Source organism: Meles meles, chromosome 1 (genome assembly GCF_922984935.1).
Source record: "Meles meles chromosome 1, mMelMel3.1 paternal haplotype, whole genome shotgun sequence".
NCBI lineage: Eukaryota > Metazoa > Chordata > Mammalia > Carnivora > Mustelidae > Meles > Meles meles.
In genome coordinates, this window is record NC_060066.1 from 183,716,933 (window position 1) to 183,737,356 (window position 20,424).

A 20,424-nucleotide genomic window follows, 5' to 3' on the forward strand; every position below is an offset into this window, starting at 1 on the left:
GCCATTGGACATCACGTCCGAGTTGCGCCTCCTGAGCCTGGGGGCGGGGCCCCGGCCAAGGCCAAGAGTTTCGCTGAGGGGCGGGGTCCATGCTTGTGGAAGGCCGAAAAGGTGGTGCAAGCTTCCTGGGCATGCGCTGCCTGGCAGCGGGGGCGGGGCTCCGCTCAGGGGCGGGGCGGGACGGGGCGGGACGGGGCGGGGTGAGCAGGACTCCTCGGGGGTGGGACTCCGGCCTCCGTGGCGGGTGGCTGGCTGGCCCGTTAGGTCAGGGGAGGCAATGGCTGCACGCGCTTTGAGGCTGCTGACCACACTGCTGGCCGTCGCCGCCACCGCCTCCCGGGCCGAGGTCGAGTCCGAGGCGGGGTGGGACATGGCGGCGCCTGACCTGCTCTTCGCGGAGGGGACCGCGGCCTACGCGCGGGGAGACTGGGCGGGAGTGGTACTGAGCATGGAGCGGGCGCTGCGTTCGCGGGCCGCCCTGCGCGCCCTCCGCCTGCGCTGCCGCACCCGCTGTGCCGCCGACCTCCCGTGGGAGCTGGACCCCGGCTCGTCCCCGAGCCCGGCGCAGTCTTCGGGAGCCAACGCCCTGCACGACCTGCGGTTCTTTGGGGGCCTGCTGCGCCGCGCCGCCTGCCTGCGCCGCTGCCTCGGGCCGCCGGCCTCCCAGTCGCTCAGCGAGGAGCTGGAGCTGGAGTTCCGCAAGCGGAGCCCCTACAACTACCTGCAGGTCGCCTACTTCAAGGTGCAGACCTGTGGGGGCCTGGGCGGCGGGGATCCTTCTGGGCGCGGTTGCAGATGACCCGGGCGAACTTGGGGGGCCGGGTCCTTCTCCGCGGACAGGGAAGGTAGCCTCCTGGCCGGAGACCTCTCCTCGGACCCGAGGAAAACAGGGACCCTGCTGGGAGACCTGCTTCGCCCGGTTCGCATAGGCAGATGATAACCCCAAAGGTCCAGCTTGGGATTAAGGCATGGACCTAGCAAAACTTGGCCTTGTGTTCCTGGGGAGGCCTCCTAGAGGTAACTAAAGCGGCAGCTTGGGTCTCTCATCCAGATTTCATTGAAAGTGTCCGAGTGAGAAGCTAGGACCTTTCTACAGTATCTTCCTTCCGGTTCGCTGTTCAGTGATGCTTTTCCTGCTGCCCGAGTCCAGCAGCTCTTTCAGGACGTGAGGTTGCCACGTCGCCAGTAGGGGCTGTCTAGCCACTCCCTGTAGCAGGACCCTCCAGCTATTGTCAGGTTTTCAAAGAAAATGAGTATTTTTAGGGAACTCCAGAGTGGCTTAGTCCAAGTGCCTACATAGATTTGGAGTGCCCCTGGCATGCATGATGGTGATGATGGTGATGGCCATGGTGACGATAACCAGCACATACTTCCAGGCACTATTTTAAGTACTTTGTGTTTATTGATTTATTTGCCCAGATCTGTCAATGTCCTGTAAGGTAAGTGCTATTATTAGCCCCATTTTACTGGGGGGGGGGGGGGGCGGTAGGAAGAAGGAGCTGTGTTGCATATTGTTACATCCATAGCTTAACAGACTTTCAGTTCCATCTAAAGAGAGACTTAGGGAACCGTGGGGACCACAGACTTCCGCCTCTGCACAAGCATTTTGCTTACACAGTTTGCTTACATTCCTCCTTGTTACTGGGAAAAGTACCGTATTTGAGACCAAAACACGTGGGTCATGTCTTTGGTCTTGTCACTTAACAGCACGCTCTCAGATTCTTTGACTAACGTTTCCTGAATACCTGCTACATTCCAATTCTTGTACAGGTCATTAAAACACTTGACTTTATATTGTTTTGTCTTATATCACTTCCCTAGTAAGAATCGCTGTAGAAAAGGCTATTAAAAGAGTGTGTACATAGGCTGTGGGAGCACAAAGGAGGGAGAATCTAGCTTCGTCTCAGAGAAACAAGGGAGACTGAAAGAAGAGGTGACAACTGAAGTCGATCCCAAATATCACTACAGGAGAGGAAGGATGGCTATTCCAGGTAAAGTGAGGCCAGACTGCTAAGAGAGTTCTACAGGCTTCAGGAGCCTGTGTCAGACTCAGCTTTTAGAATGCTAGTTCTGGAATGTGGAATAAGCCTTGGGAGAAGGAGAAAGTGGTGGCAGGGCTAACCATTAAGAGATGAGCTGGTTGTCCGTTTGAGAGAAGAAAATTTGGTGCCTCGGTACTTAGGGAGTAAAGAAGGACTGGGGTGCAGAGAGGAAGTGGAAGAGACCAGGGAAATGCATGAGCAATGCACAAAGATAAGGGCAGGAGAATAAATCCATGAAAGAGACAGACTTGTGAGGATTTCTAATTGCACAGTTAACAAAACAGGTACAGAGATGGGGATTATTGATGATGATGACCTAGCTATTCTAGGGTCAAAGCCAGGGCTGACTCCTTGTTTAGCATGCATTTACTAGTACTGATGGAAAAAGGAAAAGGAAAAAATTCTTAGCTTATTAGTAATACCAGCTAAGATTCGTTGTGCACTTGTAGGCGCCCAGGACCAGGTGTTAGAAGCTGCATGTCTATTGCCTCGTTTTAACATTACCAACAAGCCTGTGAGGCAGTGAGTGCTTTAGCTCCAGATGGCAGATTAGGGAACTCAATTTAAAGAGTAAGCTTTAAGTATCTAAAGCCCCAGAAAGTGACTAGTTAAACCTAGCTTTGTCACAGGTCTGTCTGACACTTAAGCCCATTTTAATCATTAGATATCAGTGATTTATTTTGGCTTCTACCTAAAGGACCCGTGTAACATTGATAGGCTGGAGTCCATTGCTGAGGTGTTTGTGGCGTGTGGGACACTTTTTTCTCCTCAGATTTCATAACCGCTTGTGGTTTTTTTCCTTTTTAATTAACATATAATGTATTATTTGTTCCAGGGGTACAGGGTTCCAGGTCTGTCAATCATCAGTCTTACACAATTCATAGCACACACATTCATAGCACTCACCGTAGCACATACCCTCCCCAGTGTCCATCACCCAGCCACCCCATCTCTCCCAGCCCCCTCTCCTCCAGCAACCCTCAGTCTGTGTCCTGAGATTAAGAGTCTCTTACGATTTGTCTCCCTCTCTGGTTTCATCTTGTTTCATTTTTCCCTCCCTTCCCCTAGGATCCTCTGTCTTATTTCTCCAATTCCTCATATCGGCGAGATCATATGATAATTGTCTTTCTCTGATTGACTTATTTTGCTTAGCATAATACCCCCTGGTTCCATCCATGCCATTGCAAATATAACCACTTGCTTTAACCTCATGAGCCCTGGGCTTTGAGTCAGAAGATGCCATATCCTGATTTTGTATAAGACCTTAGGATTTTTCCATCACCCATCCATCTTTTCCTTGAATGTGTCAAAAACACTTGATTATATTTTATGCAAAAAAAAAAGTATCTTCTAGGGAAATCCTTAGGCACAGTCTAATCATTAACTGCTCTTTCCTCCCTATTTCTAAATTCTTAAAGCCTTAGACTTTTTTCAGTGGCTCAGTTGCCACTTCTGAATCTTGAGAATATATTATTTGGGCAGTCAGTCTTCCATAGCGTTCCTCCCAACAATATGACCTTTGTTTAAAAATAGAATGTTTACACTGTTGAAAGTTTACCTCCTATGATTTGGAAAATTGCTAAGCCTGATTTGGGAAATGGCTGAAATTCTGCTCAGGACCCTGTGCTCCTGATTTCTTGTATGTAGTTCCTGCAATAGGTGTGTTTTCTGGGGCTGGCAAGGTCTGGAGCAAACTGGGGAGTGGAAGGCTCAGGAAGGCTGGGATTTCCTGTTTACTATAGACTGCTCATTTGAACACAAACCTTCAGGGTTTGGAGGTGAGGCTTATGGTTTTGTGTCTTATTCTTAGATCAACAAGTTGGAGAAAGCCGTAGCAGCAGCACACACCTTCTTCGTGGGCAATCCTGAACACATGGAAATGAGGCAGAACCTAGACTATTACCAAACCATGTCTGGAGTGAAGGAAGCTGACTTCAAGGATCTTGAGTCCAAACCCCATATGGTGAAAAAACCTTTGTCCCCTCATTCTCTTTTTATTCAAGTGATATTTACTAGGCTTGTTTTCTTTTTCTTTAAGATTTTATTTATTTATTTGACACACAGAGATCACAAGTAGGCAGAGAGGCAGGCAGAGAGAGGGGGGGAAGCAGGCTCCCCACGGAGCAGAGAGCCTGACATGGGACTCGATTCCAGGACCCTGAGATCATGACCTGAGCCGAAGGCAGCGGCCCACCTACTGAGCCACCCAGGTGCCCTGAGCTTGTTTTCTGATTATAGAAGTAGTAGACATTCATTGTACAACACTATAGAAAAATGCAGATAAATATAAAACAGAAAGTGATCATCTGTAATACTGCTGCATTAAGAAAACCAGTAGTTCATATTTTGGCCTTTTAAAAAAGATTTTATTTATTTGTCAGAGAGAGAGAAAGAGAGGTAGACAGAGGGAGAAGCAGGCTCCCTGCTGAGCAAAGAGCCCGATACAGAACTTGATCCTAGGACCCTGGGATCATGACCTGAGCTGAAGGTAGATGCTTAACTGAACCACCCACGTATCCCTATTATGGCCTATTTTTTAAAACTCTTCTAGATCTTAATTTTGGTGTCACATTGACACTAATTTGGTGTCATATTGTGTATGTATTTTTCATCATCCTCTAAACTAACACTATATCATGAGTCTTCTCTCATATCTTCAGATTTTCTTTAAAAATACAGTTTTTTAAAGATTTTATTTACTTCACAGAGAGAGACAGCGAGAGAGAGAACACAGGTAGAGGGAGTGGGAGAGGGAGAAGCAGGTTTCCCGCAGAGCAGGGAGCCCAACGTGGGGCTCGATCCCAGGACTCTGGGATCATGACCTGAGCTGAAGCAGACGCTTAACAACTGAGCCACCCAGGTGCCCTGAAGATACAATTTTTAATGCCTGCATGATAGTCCATTCTATGCATAATTGGATTAATGTACTGTGTAGGTTTTTGCTTTCACTACTATAAGTGGTACAGCGGTCCTCAGTGTTCTTACTCTGTTTAGCAGAAGTCTATGTTCCAAGAGAGATTTTGTCTGTGATGATATGGCATTTTATAAAGAGCTTATGTTCTCGTAAGTTTTAATAGTTTGGAAGTAGAGATATCAGAAACAAATAATATCTAAATGACTTTTCTTTAAGATTTTTATTTATTTATTTGACAGAGAGCACAAGCAGAGGAAACAGCAGGCAAAGGGAGAGGGAGAGGCAGACTCCCTGATGAGCAGGGATCCCTACGCGGGTCTTGATCCCAGGACTCTGGGACCATGACCTGAGCTAAAGGCAGCCGCTTAATTGGCTGAGCCACCCAAGTGTCCCTCAAAATGACTTTAAAAAGTAAATTGTGTTGGGGCGCCTGGGTGGTTTAGTCCGTTAAGCGCCAGACACTTGATCTCAACTCTGGTCTTGATCTCAGGGTCCTGAGTTCAGGCCCCTGTTGGGCTCCATGCTGGCTGTGGAGACTATTAAAAAAAAAAAAAGTCGTGGCACCTGGGTGGCTCAGTGGGTTAAAGTCTCTGCCTTAGGCTCGAGTCATGATCTCAGGGTCCTGGGATCAAGCCCCGAGTCAGGCTCTCTGCTCAGCAGGGGAGCCTGCTTCTCTCTCTCTCTGTCTGCCTCTCTGCCTACTTGAAATCTCTATCTGTCAAATAAATAAAAAAATAAAATCTTTTTTTTAAAACATGGATTGTGTACATCTAGTACATTACACAGTCACACACAGCATTTTTAAGTGATTCTGTGACAAACGGAAATGGTTATGTTCACAAGGATAGAGGCTGTGTCCTACAGATAACAAAACCCATTCTGTAATCAGTGGCAGTTCTAATTCCCCCTTATGCTGGAAGGACTGCTCCTATCAGCACAGACCTCATTCTAGCATCTGAGAGTTCTTTTTTTTTTTTTTTTTAAAGATTTTATTTATTTATTTGACAGAGAGAGATCACAAGTAGATAGAGAGGCAGGCAGAGAGAGAGAGAGGGAAGCAGGCTCCCTGCTGAGCAGAGAGCCCGATGTGGGACTCGATCCCAGGATCCCGAGATCATGACCTGAGCCGAAGGCAGAGGTTCAACCCACTGAGCCACCCAGGTGCCCCTGAGAGTTCTTTTTAATTAAACTTTTATTTTGAACACTCTTATCCCTACAGAAGTACAAGAAAATTACATTGGACTCCCATGTATCTTTTATCTAGATTGAGTTTAATGCTTTTGAGTTTCCAGAGAAACCTGTGGAGACCATTTACAGAAGGCCTTCACTAGGCAGTGGCCACCCTTTTCCATCCCTAACCCTCACCGGAGACAGACAGACAGGCCGTGAGGACGCAGGGGCAGGCTGTGGGGGTTGGGAAGTGAGGGCCTAGGTTGTGTGCGGGCAGGCAGTTGAGTCCACCTTCCTCCCAGTAGCACGAGTTCCGGCTGGGAGTGCGGCTCTATTCGGAGGAGCAGCCGCACGAAGCCGTGGCCCATCTGGAGGCAGCGCTGCGAGAGTACTTGGTGGCTGATGCGGAGTGCCGGGCCCTGTGTGAGGGGCCCTACGACTATGATGGCTACAACTACCTGGAGTACAACGCAGACCTCTTCCAGGCCATAGCAGGTGCATGGCCACAACCAGCCCTGCGTGCCTGCTCCCCTCCCCGCTCCTGTACCCCTATCCCTGCCCCCCACACCTGTCCACACCTGCCCTCCGCTGCTAGCCTGGGCTCCCGGGGCCACGTGCAGACAGTACCACCTCAAACCTAAATTTAGTACATCTGGGAATCCCACTGAAAATTCCTTGTACTTGAATTTGCTCCCCTCCCCCAGAATTTGCATCCTGAAGATCGACCTGATGGTTATTCCCTGTCTTTGCTTCCTTTCAGATCATTACATCCAGGTCCTTAGCTGTAAGCAGAACTGCGTCACGGAGCTGGCTTCCCACCCAAGCCGAGAGAAGCCCTTTGAAGACTTCCTTCCATCACATTATAATTATCTGCAATTCGCCTACTATAACAGTAAGGCCTACTTTCTTCCGTCTCTGCCACTTTCCAGCAGGAGGCCAAAAGAAAGGGAGGCAGGGCTGTTGGGTGCTGTGCATATCAGCGTGTTTGGCTTCTCACTGTGACCTGGAACTCCGAGAGGCACGGTGCCAGGTAACCCCTGCCTGCTTTGTGACAAGCCACTGGCCCCAGCAGCCGATGCCAGCAACCCAGAGAGCTGGGAGACGGAGACCTAAGACCTCTCTCCCGTCCCTTCTAGAACACCGATAATCTGACTCTGCATCTGAGTTCAGTTAGACCAAAGGCAAGGGTGTACTACTGTTTAAACCAGCTCCTGGGACATTTTCCAGCCCCTCGTCCCAGGACAGCGCTGATGCTCTGGGTGGGGGGCTGCGGGGACCCAAACCAGCAACAAGTCAGCAGGTGCTTACCGAGTTCTGACTGTATGCTAAGCATCGCTGCATATTCGAGAGTGTGAGGTGTTTATTGTTGAGTTGAGACAACACATGCGAGTGAGCTCTGCTCGCTCAGTGGAAGAGGCCACTTGCTGTTGTAGTGTCCCCATCTCCTGAAAATCTGTGGGGAAAACAAGGTAGGGAGATGGGGCCCTTCCTGAAATGGGTCTAGTAGGAGGCCAGTGTTTAATTGTAAATTGTGAAATTGTAAAGATATGGGCGTCCAGTAGTAGGCAGGCCAGAGGACCCTGCGTTCCTTACGTCAGTTCTGCCTTCTGTGTTCATGTAATTCCTATCCTTCTCACTCTTCTAGAACTTCTCCCTCAGATCAGGCAGCTATGGTGGGTAGCAGGACCACAGTGACACCCGTGTCATCGCCGTCTTGGGCTGTGCTGAGACTCGAGACAGTGGTTCCTGGCACCCAGGATCGGACGCTCTCTTCTCAGCCATGTCTCTTTGGCTTTGCAGTTGGGAATTATACGCAGGCTATCGAATGTGCCAAGACCTATCTCCTCTTCTTCCCCAACGACGAGGTGATGAACCAGAATCTGGCCTACTATACAGCCATGCTTGGAGAAGAAGCAGCCAGATCTATTGGCCCCCGTGAGGTGAGAGACTTGTGTTAGGGCAGCGGAGCCCAGACCAGACGGTGGAAGGTGGGGGGATGGGTTGGCAGTGCTTAGGCAGGGGGCGGGGCCAGGCAGAAGTGGCCTGACACACTTGTCACTCAGGAACCGGGGAGCAGCCTTAGTCCCACCGTTGGGGTCCTGAAGTCTGCTGTCTTGAGTCGTAAAGGAAAAACAGAACCGCAGTGCAAGCTACTCCTTTCCCCCCTTTCACAGCACCTCTGCTTTGAAATTTGATACCATTTGGCCAAGAGCTATCATTTTTTTACTGCCAGCTAAATTCTTTTTTCACTCACCCGTTTCCTTGCCCCTGTTTCCTCCCTGTCCCTTCTAGGAGCTCTCCCTCCCTCAGCACCACTCCCAGTTCAGTTCCCAAGCAGACCCAGTGACCAAAGTGAAACGCACTGACAGTGGTTTTTTCTAGGTGGTGGAATATGGGTGATTTTTTTGTATTTTGCTCATTTATGTTTTCTAAATTCCCTTCAGCGGAATTACAAATTTTTTTTAAAGATTTTAGTTACTTTTTTGACAGAGAGAGAGAGATCACAAGTAGGCAGAAAGGCAGGCAGAGAGAGAGGGGGGAAGCAGGCTCCCTGCTGAGCAGAGAGCTATGCGGGGCTAAACGCCAGGACCCTGAGATCATGACCTGAGCCGAAGGCAGAGGCTTAACCCACTGAGCCACCCAGACACCCTTACAAATTATTTTTTGTAGTTAAAAACATGAAAAGTTCTGGGGCACCTGGGTGGCTCAGTGGGTTAAAGCCTCTGCCTTCAGCTCGGGTCATGATCCCAGGGTCCTGGGATCGAGCCCCACATCGGGCTCTCTGCTCAGCGGGGAGCCTGCTTCCCTTCCTCTCTCTGCCTGCCTCTCTGCCTACTTGTGATCTCTGTCTGTCAAATAAATAAATAAAATCTTTAAAAAAAAAAAAACATGAAAAGTTCTGTTTTTTAACTTAGTGAAATATGATACTACGAACAACGGTATTTGTACATACGGCTTACGCAGACACTAGACCCTCTCCTTCTTGAACCTAGAACAGTGAGTTGGATTTGAAGTCACGGGTGTGGGCCCAAGCCATGGCTCCTGTGCATACGAGGTTGTGTGATCTTCCGCATGTGGTTGTGGGGGATCTCAGGCACCCTGTACTATGCCTCTGAGTCTCAGTTTCTCCCTCTATAGAATGGGAATATGATTCTTCTTCTTTCTTCAACAAAAGATGAGCATCAGGGTTAAATGACATAGAAATGCACTTTGTAAGCCAACAGGCGTGGTCCGAGTGTGTCCTGAGAGTTGTGTGGACAGGCAGCAGCCGGGACGTCTTGCTGATGGTACACAAGTAGCCAGCGACAGGTTTCCTTGCCTCTGACCTCAACCACCTCCTGGAATGGGGGGGGGGGGGGGAGGGGCGGCCTAACATGGCCACAGTGATCCCTGACATCAGAACAGGAGACTGTGAATGAGAGGAAGGTGAGCCTCAGTCACCCGGGTCCTGCCAGCCGCTCTCACACCCTGCCTATCTTCTATGTAAAAATGTAGCTTTAGACCCGGTTTTCATTTGGCAGAGGAAAAATATGGTAACTAGAGATAATTAGAGGCAGCCCATTCGTTTATGTGACAAGTATTTGGGACAGATGTGGGTGCAGGAGCGGACGCACTCCCACGCTGCTCGTGGGACTGTGAGTTGGACCATTCGTTTAACCGGCAGTTCTTTTTTTTTTTTTTAATAATTTTTTTAAATTTTTAATTTATTTGACAGAGAGATCACAAGTAGGCAGAGAGGCAGGTAGAGAGGGAAGGAAGCAGGCTCCCTGGCGAGCAGAGAGCCCGATGCAGGACCCAGGTCCCTGAGATCATGACCTGAGCTGAAGGCAGAGGCTTAACCCACTGAGCCACCCAGGCGCCCTAACCGGCAGTTGTGCCGCCGGCGAGCATCACAGTGAGCAGTATTGCACAAGGATGGGAAGGCAAGTGTCCCCGGACACGTGTCAGAACCTTTCTCCTGACAGCAACCAATCGAAGCAAGCTAAATGCCACCCGTTTGGGAACCGGCTAAGTGAATTGCAGTAGATCCATTCCGTGGTGCGCAAGACAATTGCGTGAGTTGATTACTACGCACCAGTGTGAGATGGTCTCTGTGTTACTACTGTAGGTAAAGAAAAAAAAAATCTAGAACTATAATTCTGTTCTATCCTACTTATGTTTTTTAAAATACATATGGACCTTTTAAGTCCTCAACTCTGTGGACAGATTGATAAGAAACTGTGCCTCGTCTTACCCCTGAGGCTCAGGCCTACAGGTCAGGGTGGGGAGGGAGACCAGACTGTTTCTATTGATGTCTGTTGATACTTTGTGGATCTCTTTTAGCTATACGGGCATGGCCTTCATGTCTTTTTGAGTGCCATCTAAAGCGCACCTCAGGGACTAATGATGCAGGAGGGGACGCAATCCAGACCTTGGAGAGTACTGTAGTGAATCCGAGAGTGGCCATGGAGGCCAGCTGGAGTGGAGGAAGGAAGAAATCGACTGACTGGCAAGCCATGGGAGGCTTTGCAAGGGGAAACGCTGTTGGCCTTTGGTTTTAAAAGCCTTCAGGTGGTGAATGAGGCAACGGAGGGCCTCTGAGATGCAGGACAGCATGTGCAGACGGCCTGGGAAATTGTCCTATTTACCTGCAAGCTGATATGAGGAGTTACAGGAGATGAGACCCGGGAGGGTCAGATTTGGAAGGGTCTTGAGTGCCCTGCAAGGGCTTTGGTCTCTGTCCATAAGGCAGGCAGTGGTGGGCGCTCAAAGGGTTTTAAGCAGTGGCTGAGCCAGGTGTGCAAGGCTCAGAACGGGAAGGAGCTAGAAGCGGGGAGACCAATGCAGGGCTGCTGCGGCGGTACCAAGGGGAGCCACTGGGTGGTGGAGGGGGGAACACTGGCTGGAGGGGGGAACTGACTAGGTGGGGTAGGAGATGGCCTTGGCAGAATGGTGGGGGGTTCACACCTCCCTCTTCGTGTCTAATGAGACACGAGTCTCCTGTTTGGGAGATGCAGACATGGTGTTGCTCACCCAGCTCAGGACCACACAGGGGGCACAGGATGCTTTCGTCATAGGTCTGCCCTGACTGTACTCCAGCCCCTGGGGCTAAGCTCTCCTCTGTTCGCCGAGAGAAGGAGGTAGCGGATGGGGCAGTAGTCCACTTTGCGGTGTGGTTGTTTTCTGAGTTTGCTATTGAGCATAGCCACCTTTCACATGTGTGGGGAATCTCGCCTACAGAATTCTTCCATAGTTTCTATTTTATTTCATTCGACTGTCATCACAACCTGCCCCGAAGGGAAAGACCCAGGTTCTGCCTTCCCAGCTCTGGAAGGAAATGATCCAGCCCTCTCCCCGCCTGTGAGGACATTACCTTGTAGTTGTCCTCTTTGGCCACTAGATAGCGACAGTCTGCCTTTGAGAAGGCACTTCTTGCTGTCTCTCTGGCTTGCTGAGTTAAGAGCCTCCCCCGCTATCCCACACTTTATGGTCATAGCAGTGAATTGGGGCAGAGAGGGAAAATAAACCACTTTTAACTGGAACCGTCCTTCGGGAAAGAAAGTAACTAGTACTCGTAGAGCCTTGTCCCAATCTACAGGTTGTGTGGTTCAACCCCCATCATCTCATTTCCTCCCCACAGGGGCCGTGGTAGGGGACGCTATTCTCCCATTTTAGAGATGAAAACATCCAGGCTCCAGGAGTTGGTCCATCAGCTTGCATGGTGGCCTGTGGCTGAGAGTGGCAACCCAGTCCCTCCCCGCGTTGTCTCGGGGCTGGCGCAGTTCCCAGCTCGTAGCTCCTACTCCATGAATCAGTGCCGAGCAAATAAACGTGGGCAGCTGCCTCAGGACTGTGGGAGAGGGTTTAACGAGAGAACGCCCCAAGCGTGGTGTCTAGCACTCGGTGAATCACTTACACACTTTAGGAGAAAATTTTTATCTCCCTGTTGGGTAAATATGCTAGATGACGTAGGACTCACTGAGGTTTTGCTAACATTTTCCTTACTGCCTTCATCTTTTATTTCAACTGATGATGTCTTTTCCTTTTCTTTCCTCCTCCTGCTGCTTGGAGACTAGCAGGGCACCTAGGGAGAGCTGTGGCCCCAAAAGGTACTTAGTCTCCCAGCCCTGGGTCAGCCCTACCTTTGAGCATGTGTGGGAAGGGCCAGAGGGCCTGGGCCAGTGGCTCCAGATGCCGCAGCCCAACTCCAGGAGGGGCCCGTCCAGTCTGTTCAGAGTCTCAGGGGAGGCAGGGGGCCTAATGAAAAAGCACCTGGGCTTTGTCCCTTTCCTGTAGCGTCAGCTATGCCCCCTGCCCCCCCGTGTCTCCATCTGTAAGACGAGGAGCACAGTGTCAATGTCAGAGGTGGCTGAGAAGGTTCAGTGAATAACACATGGGTCACCCAAACCCTAGGTCTCCCGCCTCTGCCTTGAACCCTTATGCAAGTCAAGAAAGAATGCTCCTTCTTTGAGGACTATTTCCACGTCTTCTGAGAGCCTCAGCTCTCCTGTCTAGGAGATTCATGGGGGACACGGTGGGGGGTTAGGTCACCCTCAGAGGTGTTGCTAGTGCCAGGCCAGAGCTACCCTTAGCGCAGGGGTGAGGCTGCTGTCCCGCACTGGAGAACAGACACAGTAGTGGGGGTGGGAGAGGAAGCTCAGGTCACACTGGGAGCAATAGCCCAGAACGTGGGGCTCCCCCCTAGCCAGAGTTAACAGGGCTGAATTCCAGGACATCCCTTCCACTCGGTTTTCTCAGAGTGCCCGGGAGTACCGCCAGCGCAGCCTGCTCGAGAAAGAGCTACTCTTCTTCGCATACGATGTCTTCGGAATTCCCTTCGTGGATCCGGTGAGCCCGGCTGCGGGAGTGGGGGGCGGGGGCTGGCTGTGTAGCTCCGTTTGGAGGCTTGAGCCAGACACGGGATCTGTAAAACCCGTGGACGAGAGGCAGAGGAAGAGGGAGGGGAGTTCTGGGCAGCCAGAGGTGACTCCGGTTTGGGGACTCACTTTCTCTCCTGCGAGGAGGCGGCTGATAAGGCGGATTCTCCCGGAGGCCCAGGTCTGTGCGCAGAGACTCAGAAGATGAAGCGGGTCACCCTACCGCATTGATTTTCCTCCTGATCTGCTTTTAGGATTCATGGACTCCAGAAGAGGTGATTCCCAAAAGATTGCAAGAGAAACAAAAGTGAGGACCTTGAAGAGGCTGCATGGCCAGAGCAGCTTGATGGAGCACCTGAGGCCTCCTGAGCCCAGGCAGATGTGCACTCCTGGAAGCGGGGGTTGGGGGGGGGCAGTCCAGGCTGGGAAGCTGGGGAGGGAGCCAGGGTGACCCTAGAACGCAGTCCTCAGAGCGGCTGTGCGCACAGGTCCGAGCGGGAAACGGCCGTCCGCATCTCCCAGGAGATCGGAAACCTGATGAAGGAGATTGAGACCCTGGTGGAGGAGAAGACCAAGGAGTCGCTGGATGTGAGCCGGCTGACGCGGGAAGGTGAGAGGACAGAGCTCCGGCGTCTGCAAGGCAGGCATCCCCGTGCTAGCTGGCCGGCCCCAGGAGCAGGCTTGGCCTCGCCCAGCTCCCTTCCTGACTCCCCCGGGGCTTCCACCCGGAGAAGGCACTGAGATTGGCCTCCGGTGAAGATGTAGGATTCCTGGGTCACAGCAACGCTAGTTTAGCTCGCTGCAGTTCTAACACAAACCTCATCCATCTCCCCACATCCTCAAGCCTCCAAATCGGAGGTCTCTTCCCCCGGTCTGCCCACTCCAAGCTGCACTGAGACTGCTTTTCCTCGCCTCTCTCCCCAAGCCTCTCCTCTTCCCGTTGCTGCAGGGGCCCCCCCCACAGCCCCCCTGCCCACCACTGCACCTGCTGTCTGCCCTCCTGTCCCTCCTTGATCTGTGCTTCCCCTTCCCTTGCGGTGGCTAGAACAGGCTTCCAAACACGGAGGCCTGGCCCCAACCCGCCCTGCCTGCCCCTCTAACCACCTGCTTCTACCTTCTGTTCATCTGCCCAGAGATGCTCCTGCTCTTTGGGCCCATCTGCCCCCAGGCCAAGCTCATGCCTATCCTTCCTCCCTATACCCTCCCATTGCCTCTGCGCATGAAGCCTTGCTTCATCTCCCAGTCAGGGGGATCCCCTCCCTCTTTCTCTGGAACTTCCACAGCAGCTTTCTCTGTGCTTGCATCCTTGCTGGGAGAGGTGCTGTCTTCAGGTGTGAAACCCTCACCTCTCTTGGGCAGGGCCTGGCGCCCACCGTGGCCTTAGTAAGTAGGCGGAGCTGAGCTGAGTCTCCTCCAGCAGGTCCAGCACAGAGGGACACCATAAGAAACGGAAGAGAAGGTTGGCCTTCATTCCACCGTTGCTTAAATGAATGGTGGTTAATTTAACAAGATGAACCCTTGAAAAGAATTTGTCCCGCATTCCTTGGTTTTCAGGCAGCTTTCACCGTTGTTTCTCTTCTCTGGGGGAGGTGGGCTGGGCAGATGGAGGTCCTCGTTTGAAATAAGGGCTGCTGGCGACTGGTGCGATGGCAGCTAAGATTCTGAGCCTCTCCCGTGTGCCCAGCACTGTGCTGAGCGTTTAACTCGCTTCATTGCTTTTTATGTCAAACAAGCACCCATCTCAGGAGGTAGCTGCTATCTTACAGATGAGGAGAGGAAAGCTCAGGGAGGTTAAGTAATTTGCTGAGGTCAGACAGCTAACAGATGGAGGATTCAGGAGTCAAACCCCTTCCTTTCTGATTCTGGAGCTCAGGGTTTTTAAAGAATTTATTGGTGATGTTTCCTCAGCAATTGGCGGAGGCCCAAGAGCCAATGACTATTCTGGAAGGGAGCTAGGACCAGGGCGTGGTCTCCCACCTTGTCAGCTCCAGGTGCTGTCCTGTGGGCCACTTTGGAAGTGACTGAACAGGAAGTTTCTCTGGTGACCTGGAAACAATGGGAGTTTCTATTCCCATTCAATGGAGAGTGTCTGGACAGAGCTGCTGCTGGACTCAGCCCAGTCTTGTCGTTGCACTGCAGGTGGCCCCCTACTCTACGAAGGCATCAGTCTCACCATGAACTCCAGAGTCCTGAATGGCTCTCAGAGGGTGGTGATGGACGGTGTAATCTCCGCAGACGAGTGCCGGGAGCTGCAGAGACTGACCAACGTAAGAGAGGCCCCTTCTCCCCAGGGCCAAGCCTCCCATTCACCAAGTGCCTCCGGGCGCTGAGCTCGCCTGCCCCTTGCCACACACCAGCGACCACCTCTCTCACTGGCGACCATCTCTGTGGGCCCTCAGCTGCCCTGGCTAAGCCCCCTTGTGTTTTGGGCCTTGCAGGCGGCAGCGACCTCGGGAGATGGCTACCGGGGTCAGACCTCCCCACACACGCCCAGTGAGAAGTTCTATGGCGTCACGGTCTTCAAAGCCCTTAAGGTAGAATCAATTCTCAGCACTCTAGAGTGTGGGGAACGGGGAGAGGGGAGGCTCAGGCTTTGGGGGGCATTCGGGGGTCAGAAAGGTGAAGGTGTCTGCTGGTGCATTCCAGCAGCCACGGAGGGGGATGAATTAAGTTGAGGGAGGTTGACTTTTGCATCCTGGCTGGTAAAGCAAGTGTGATCAAAGTGAGGCAGGTGAGACAAGACTGATGTCGAGTGCTTTCTGCCCACAAAGAGAAGCATGGAGGAGGGGCAGGTGTAACACGGGAGGGCTGTTGTGCATGGGAGCAGAGGCGGGGGGGTGGGGGGCAATGCCTCAGCGGGTTCTGTTGGCCCACAGCTGGGCGTTCGGGGCGGCTGACCGCTGGTCTCCTTGGCAGTTGGGACAGGAAGGGAAAGTTCCGCTGCAGAGCGCCCACCTGTACTACAACGTGACCGAGAAGGTGCGGCGTGTCATGGAGTCCTACTTCCGCCTGGACACCCCTCTCTACTTCTCCTACTCCCACCTGGTGTGCCGCACCGCCATTGAAGGTGGGCCTTCTCTCCGTCCCTGGCACGGGTGCTGAGGACATGGAAAGGCACAGGATACGGTCCTTTTCATCTTAGCTGAGGAACCAACACAGAATGTGGCAACCCCGTGCGATCAGTGCAGTGGAGGAAGTTCTAGTCAGCCCACGAGGGAGTCAGGAGGACTTCCTGGAGGAGGTGGTAACTGTTGTACAGGATAAATAGAACTGGTGGAGTGTCCAGGTGATGAGAGAATGTCCAAGCCAGAAAGAACAGCACATACAAAGAAGGGCGGGCACTGGGCAGCCTGGTGGTGGGGACTAAGAAAGTGGCCATTTTTGGGGTGTGGGGTTGAAGTTGGGAGCATCAGAAGGCTTTCAGAAGCTAAGCTGTGGAGACCTACATTCTGGAGTGTGTTTTCACCCTGTAGGCCACTGGGTCTCAGCGATGCTCTTGGGCCTCCAGGTATCTGGACCAGTCATGAGCGATGTGGCGGGTTCTCTGTCACAAACCGCTCAATACCAAACCGTGAGAGATGGACTTTCACAACTCAGAGCCGAGTCGAGGTCCTTCCTCGTCCACTCTCCCTCTCTTGCAGTCCCTTTGGCTGTCCTGAGGAGGGTGAGGTGTGGCCACCGCCCCATGGGTTGCACGTGGCCCACAGCTGGATGTCATGCCCTTGCCTTCACGGGCCCTGGCACTGATACGCCACTAGGTGGCAGAAATGAGAGGGCTTGACGGCCCCCAGAAGGTTTGGCGTTCTCTCAAAATCTGGACACACCCAAAGGAATGTGTCAGACACCCCCCCCCACGTGCCCCAGCCTCTCCAGGTGGGGGCTGGGCAGTGGGAAGCCGGGAAGGGTCCTCAAGCAGGAAGGACTCGGTGAGACCTCTGTGTTGCCAAGGTTAGTTCTGCTGCTTTGTGGCGAGAGGTTTGGAGGGTGTACATCAAGCCCGAGGGAGGGAAGCTGATCAGCGGTGAGCCACCTGGGCAAGGACAAAGGCCCGGACCTGGCCAGTGGCGGTGGGAGTAGAGAGGAGAGAGCAGGTGAGGGAGATGGAGGAGGTGGAAGGACGGGCCTGGCACCTGGCCGGACCGGAGGGGACAAATAGGAGGGCTCTACCGTGACTTGACGGTGCCACGGCCCGCTCAAGGGGCGATGGCATCATCGCCATCAAGGGGCCATCAGAGGCTTGCCTGGTGTTACGCAGTACACGCTGTCTGTGCCCTTTCACGGCCTTCCTCCTGCATGGCTTCCCCCGCGGAGCCCTGCGGAAGCGAATTGCTTACCTTTGCTCCTGTCCGTTCCCCTTCACGCCGTCCCCACCTCGTCTCCCGCTGCACTGCGAGTCTCGCCAGGCCCTGCTTCTGGCCACCCTCCTGACCGCTCAGCTTCACCTCCCTGGGGTTCCTGGTTTATAAATGCGAGCCAGAAAGCCGAGGTCGTGCTGCTCAGACCAGAACCCGCCCTCACTTAGAGCCTCACAGCCCTGCCTGCCCCACCCAGAACCTTCCTGGGAAGCCTGCAGATTCGTCCTGACCCGCGGGCTGATGGCTTAGCCGGAGACGCCATAGTTCACTGGCCATTCCCACAGACCCAGGCGCATTTTGGGAAGCACCCCGCCCCCCCACCCCATGCCAACAAGAGAGCTATGGTGTCTCCTGAGGTGTTCCTACGCTAACGTGCATTACCTTGGCCCCAGAGGCACAGGCTGAGAGGAAGGACAGTAGCCATCCAGTCCACGTGGACAACTGCATCCTGAATGCCGAGGCCCTCGTGTGCATCAAGGAGCCCCCCGCCTACACCTTCCGGGACTACAGGTGCCAGCCGTTCCTCTGAGGCTCCCAGTCCCCTGCGCCTTGCCCCGTCCCCAACACACACACACACAGGTGTGGGACCAGCTGTCCCCAGAACCCAGTCCCCATCCCCACGCCCTCTGGCTAGAAGGTTGGACAGAAAGGGAGTCATTCCGGTGCGGTGTGACAAGGACAGTGGATTTTCTGGAGTGAGGGTGGCGTGGTGGGAAGACCCTTCCCGTGGCAGGCCCCGTCCAGCTGCTGGAGGAGAGCACCTGGAGGCACGGGCATGGGAGCTGTGGACTGTCGGGGAGGGGGGCGCGGGGAGGCCCATGGCAAGACCGTGTCTGTCGTTCCTAGTGCCATTCTTTATCTAAATGGGGACTTCGACGGAGGAGCATTCTACTTCACTGAACTAGATGCCAAGACAGTGACGGTGAGTGTGCCCTCATGCCTGCCCCTGGGAGACAAACCCTCACAGTGCCGTGGGCAGAGTGGCCAGGCCTTGCTCCTCAAACCTTGGGGGTTCTGAGCTATGTCGCTCGCTCCTCTGACTGGCCGCCTTTTCTCTCCAGACCCTAATGATCCCGTGTCCCCTCTGAAGGCAGCTTACCGTCTCCTGTGTCCCCCCTGCTTTGTGTCTCCTTCAGGCAGAGGTGCAGCCCCAGTGCGGGAGGGCCGTGGGATTCTCTTCAGGCACGGAGAACCCGCACGGGGTGAAGGCTGTCACCAGAGGGCAGCGCTGTGCCATCGCCCTGTGGTTCACGTTGGACGCGCGGCACAGTGAGCGGGTGAGAGCCCTCAGTGGCACTGGGATCTGCCCCTGGAAGGGCCCCACTTCTGCCTTCCCCTCCCCCAGTCTTGCTGCCAGCGGCTTAGACACCAGAGGAACACCGGGCCTGGTGTCCACAGAGACTCCCCCGGTCCCATATCCTTGTCCTCTCTGGCCCTTGTCCTGTACTTGGAAATGGGGCTCCGGGGTGCGGTGCCGAGATGGGGAATGGTGCCGGCACTGGGCCGCCTGGTTGGGCAGCACCTCAGCTGTCTGCCCGGAGAGGAGGACCTGCCGGGAAGCAGAGGAGCTTGGAGGCCATGGAGGAAGAACTTGTTGCTCCCAGGAAGCAGCACCCAAGCGGAGCTGAGCGCCTGGTCCGGAGGCCTCTCTGAATAGGCAGGGGTCTGTCCTTGCAGGACCGAGTGCAGGCGGATGACCTGGTGAAGGTGCTCTTCAGCCCGGAGGAGACGGACCTCTCCCAGGAGCAGCCCCAGGAGGCCCAGGAGGGGCCCCCCAAGCCAGAGACCCCTCTGTCCAGCGGTGAGGTGGGACACAAAGATGAGCTCTGACAGCGTCCGGCTCGCTGTGAGCGGACCCACCTTGAGGAACTGTGTCCTCCATCGGCTGGCCCCCGGGGGCTGCGTGTCTGCCGCCCAGCCAGCAGGACCCTGCTCGTGGCCGTCTGCACGGTGCTACCGCTCCCGGAGTGGACATGGCGGGACGGCCTTCTCGCCTCTGGACCCAGCTGAGGGCTCAGGACACAGGCCAGAGCCGCCCCTGGGGGCCTGGACGGGCAGCCGAGTGACAGCACTACAGTATTTAAGTGTCTGTGTAGACAACCAAAGAATAAATGATTTGTGGTTTTTTACTCAGGAGTTGGTTCAGAGAGTAGGAGTACGGCCACCTGCCGGCCCACTCTCACCGCAGCCTGCACAGCCTCGGGCCCGCACGGAACCCCCGGTGCTTCAGACTTGTCTGTAGAATGGGGACCCCAGTGCTCACTTGGCGCCCCTTCTGGGTGGATTCGGGATCGGAGGTGACTCTGTCAGCTGGAATGCTCTGGATGGAGGGCGGGGATTATGACTAATTCCTCGCTGGCAGCCCCTGGCCGGTCAGCAGTGCTCTGGCATTTCACCCCCCGAGTCGGTCCCGTTCCGCTGTCCGGCCTTGGAGGCCGTGGGCCCCAGGAGAACACACACCTCTGGGAGACAGATCACAAGTGAAGGTTCTGCCCCTCTGGCCGCAAGCCCATCTCCCCTCCCGGGCTGGAGATGCTGTGCGTTGCCGAGTTCGGGAACCTGCACTCCGGGCCCTCCTCTGTTCAGCTGGCCAGTGGCAGTTGACAGAGCACCATCTCGGCCCAGGGCTGAGAGCACGGGAGCAGACAGAGCAAGTCCCTGCCGTCCCACAGCTGCTGTTTCAGTGGGGAAGACAAGTAACACACGCGTGTGTGCATCCTTGCACGTGTGTGTAAGCCTTAGAGGTGGAGAAGGAAGCCAGTCAGGCCCCAAGGAGGGCCCAGCAGCAGGAAGGCCAACGGGGCACAGAGTGGGCAAGAAGAGGACATCCAGGGCAGGTGGGGTCTGGGGGGGCCTTGTTGGTCACTGTGGGCACGTGGGCCCTGCGTCCCTGAGCCAGGAGCGGAGGAGTGACAGCCGCAGAGAAGGCGCTTTAGGGCAAGGACCAGCTGAGGAGAGGGGAGAGGCGGCTGCGGTCCCCAGGGGGCGGGGAAGGCGGCGTGGAACAGGGTGCCGGAAGGGGCGGTGGTGGAATCCATTTCTGAGGTAGAGCCCACAGGAGTTGCTGACGGGTCAGGTGGTGTGAG

At 54.0% G+C, this 20,424-nt stretch overlaps 1 protein-coding gene across 1 annotated transcript; it reads left to right on the forward strand.

Annotated features, from left to right (window-relative positions):
• The first annotated feature begins 211 nt into the window (after positions 1–211).
• On the forward strand, positions 212–19,674 carry P3H1 (prolyl 3-hydroxylase 1). The gene is made up of 15 exons (XM_046023538.1): positions 212–742; positions 3,853–4,005; positions 6,432–6,621; positions 6,887–7,018; positions 7,927–8,066; positions 12,865–12,954; positions 13,238–13,290; positions 13,472–13,593; positions 15,123–15,250; positions 15,422–15,517; positions 15,900–16,050; positions 17,731–17,848; positions 18,185–18,260; positions 18,475–18,615; positions 19,016–19,674. The coding sequence occupies exons 1-15, from the start codon at positions 278–280 to the stop codon at positions 19,166–19,168; spliced, it is 2,208 nt and encodes a 735-aa protein (XP_045879494.1). The 5' UTR covers positions 212–277; the 3' UTR covers positions 19,169–19,674.
• The last annotated feature ends 750 nt before the right edge of the window (positions 19,675–20,424 follow it).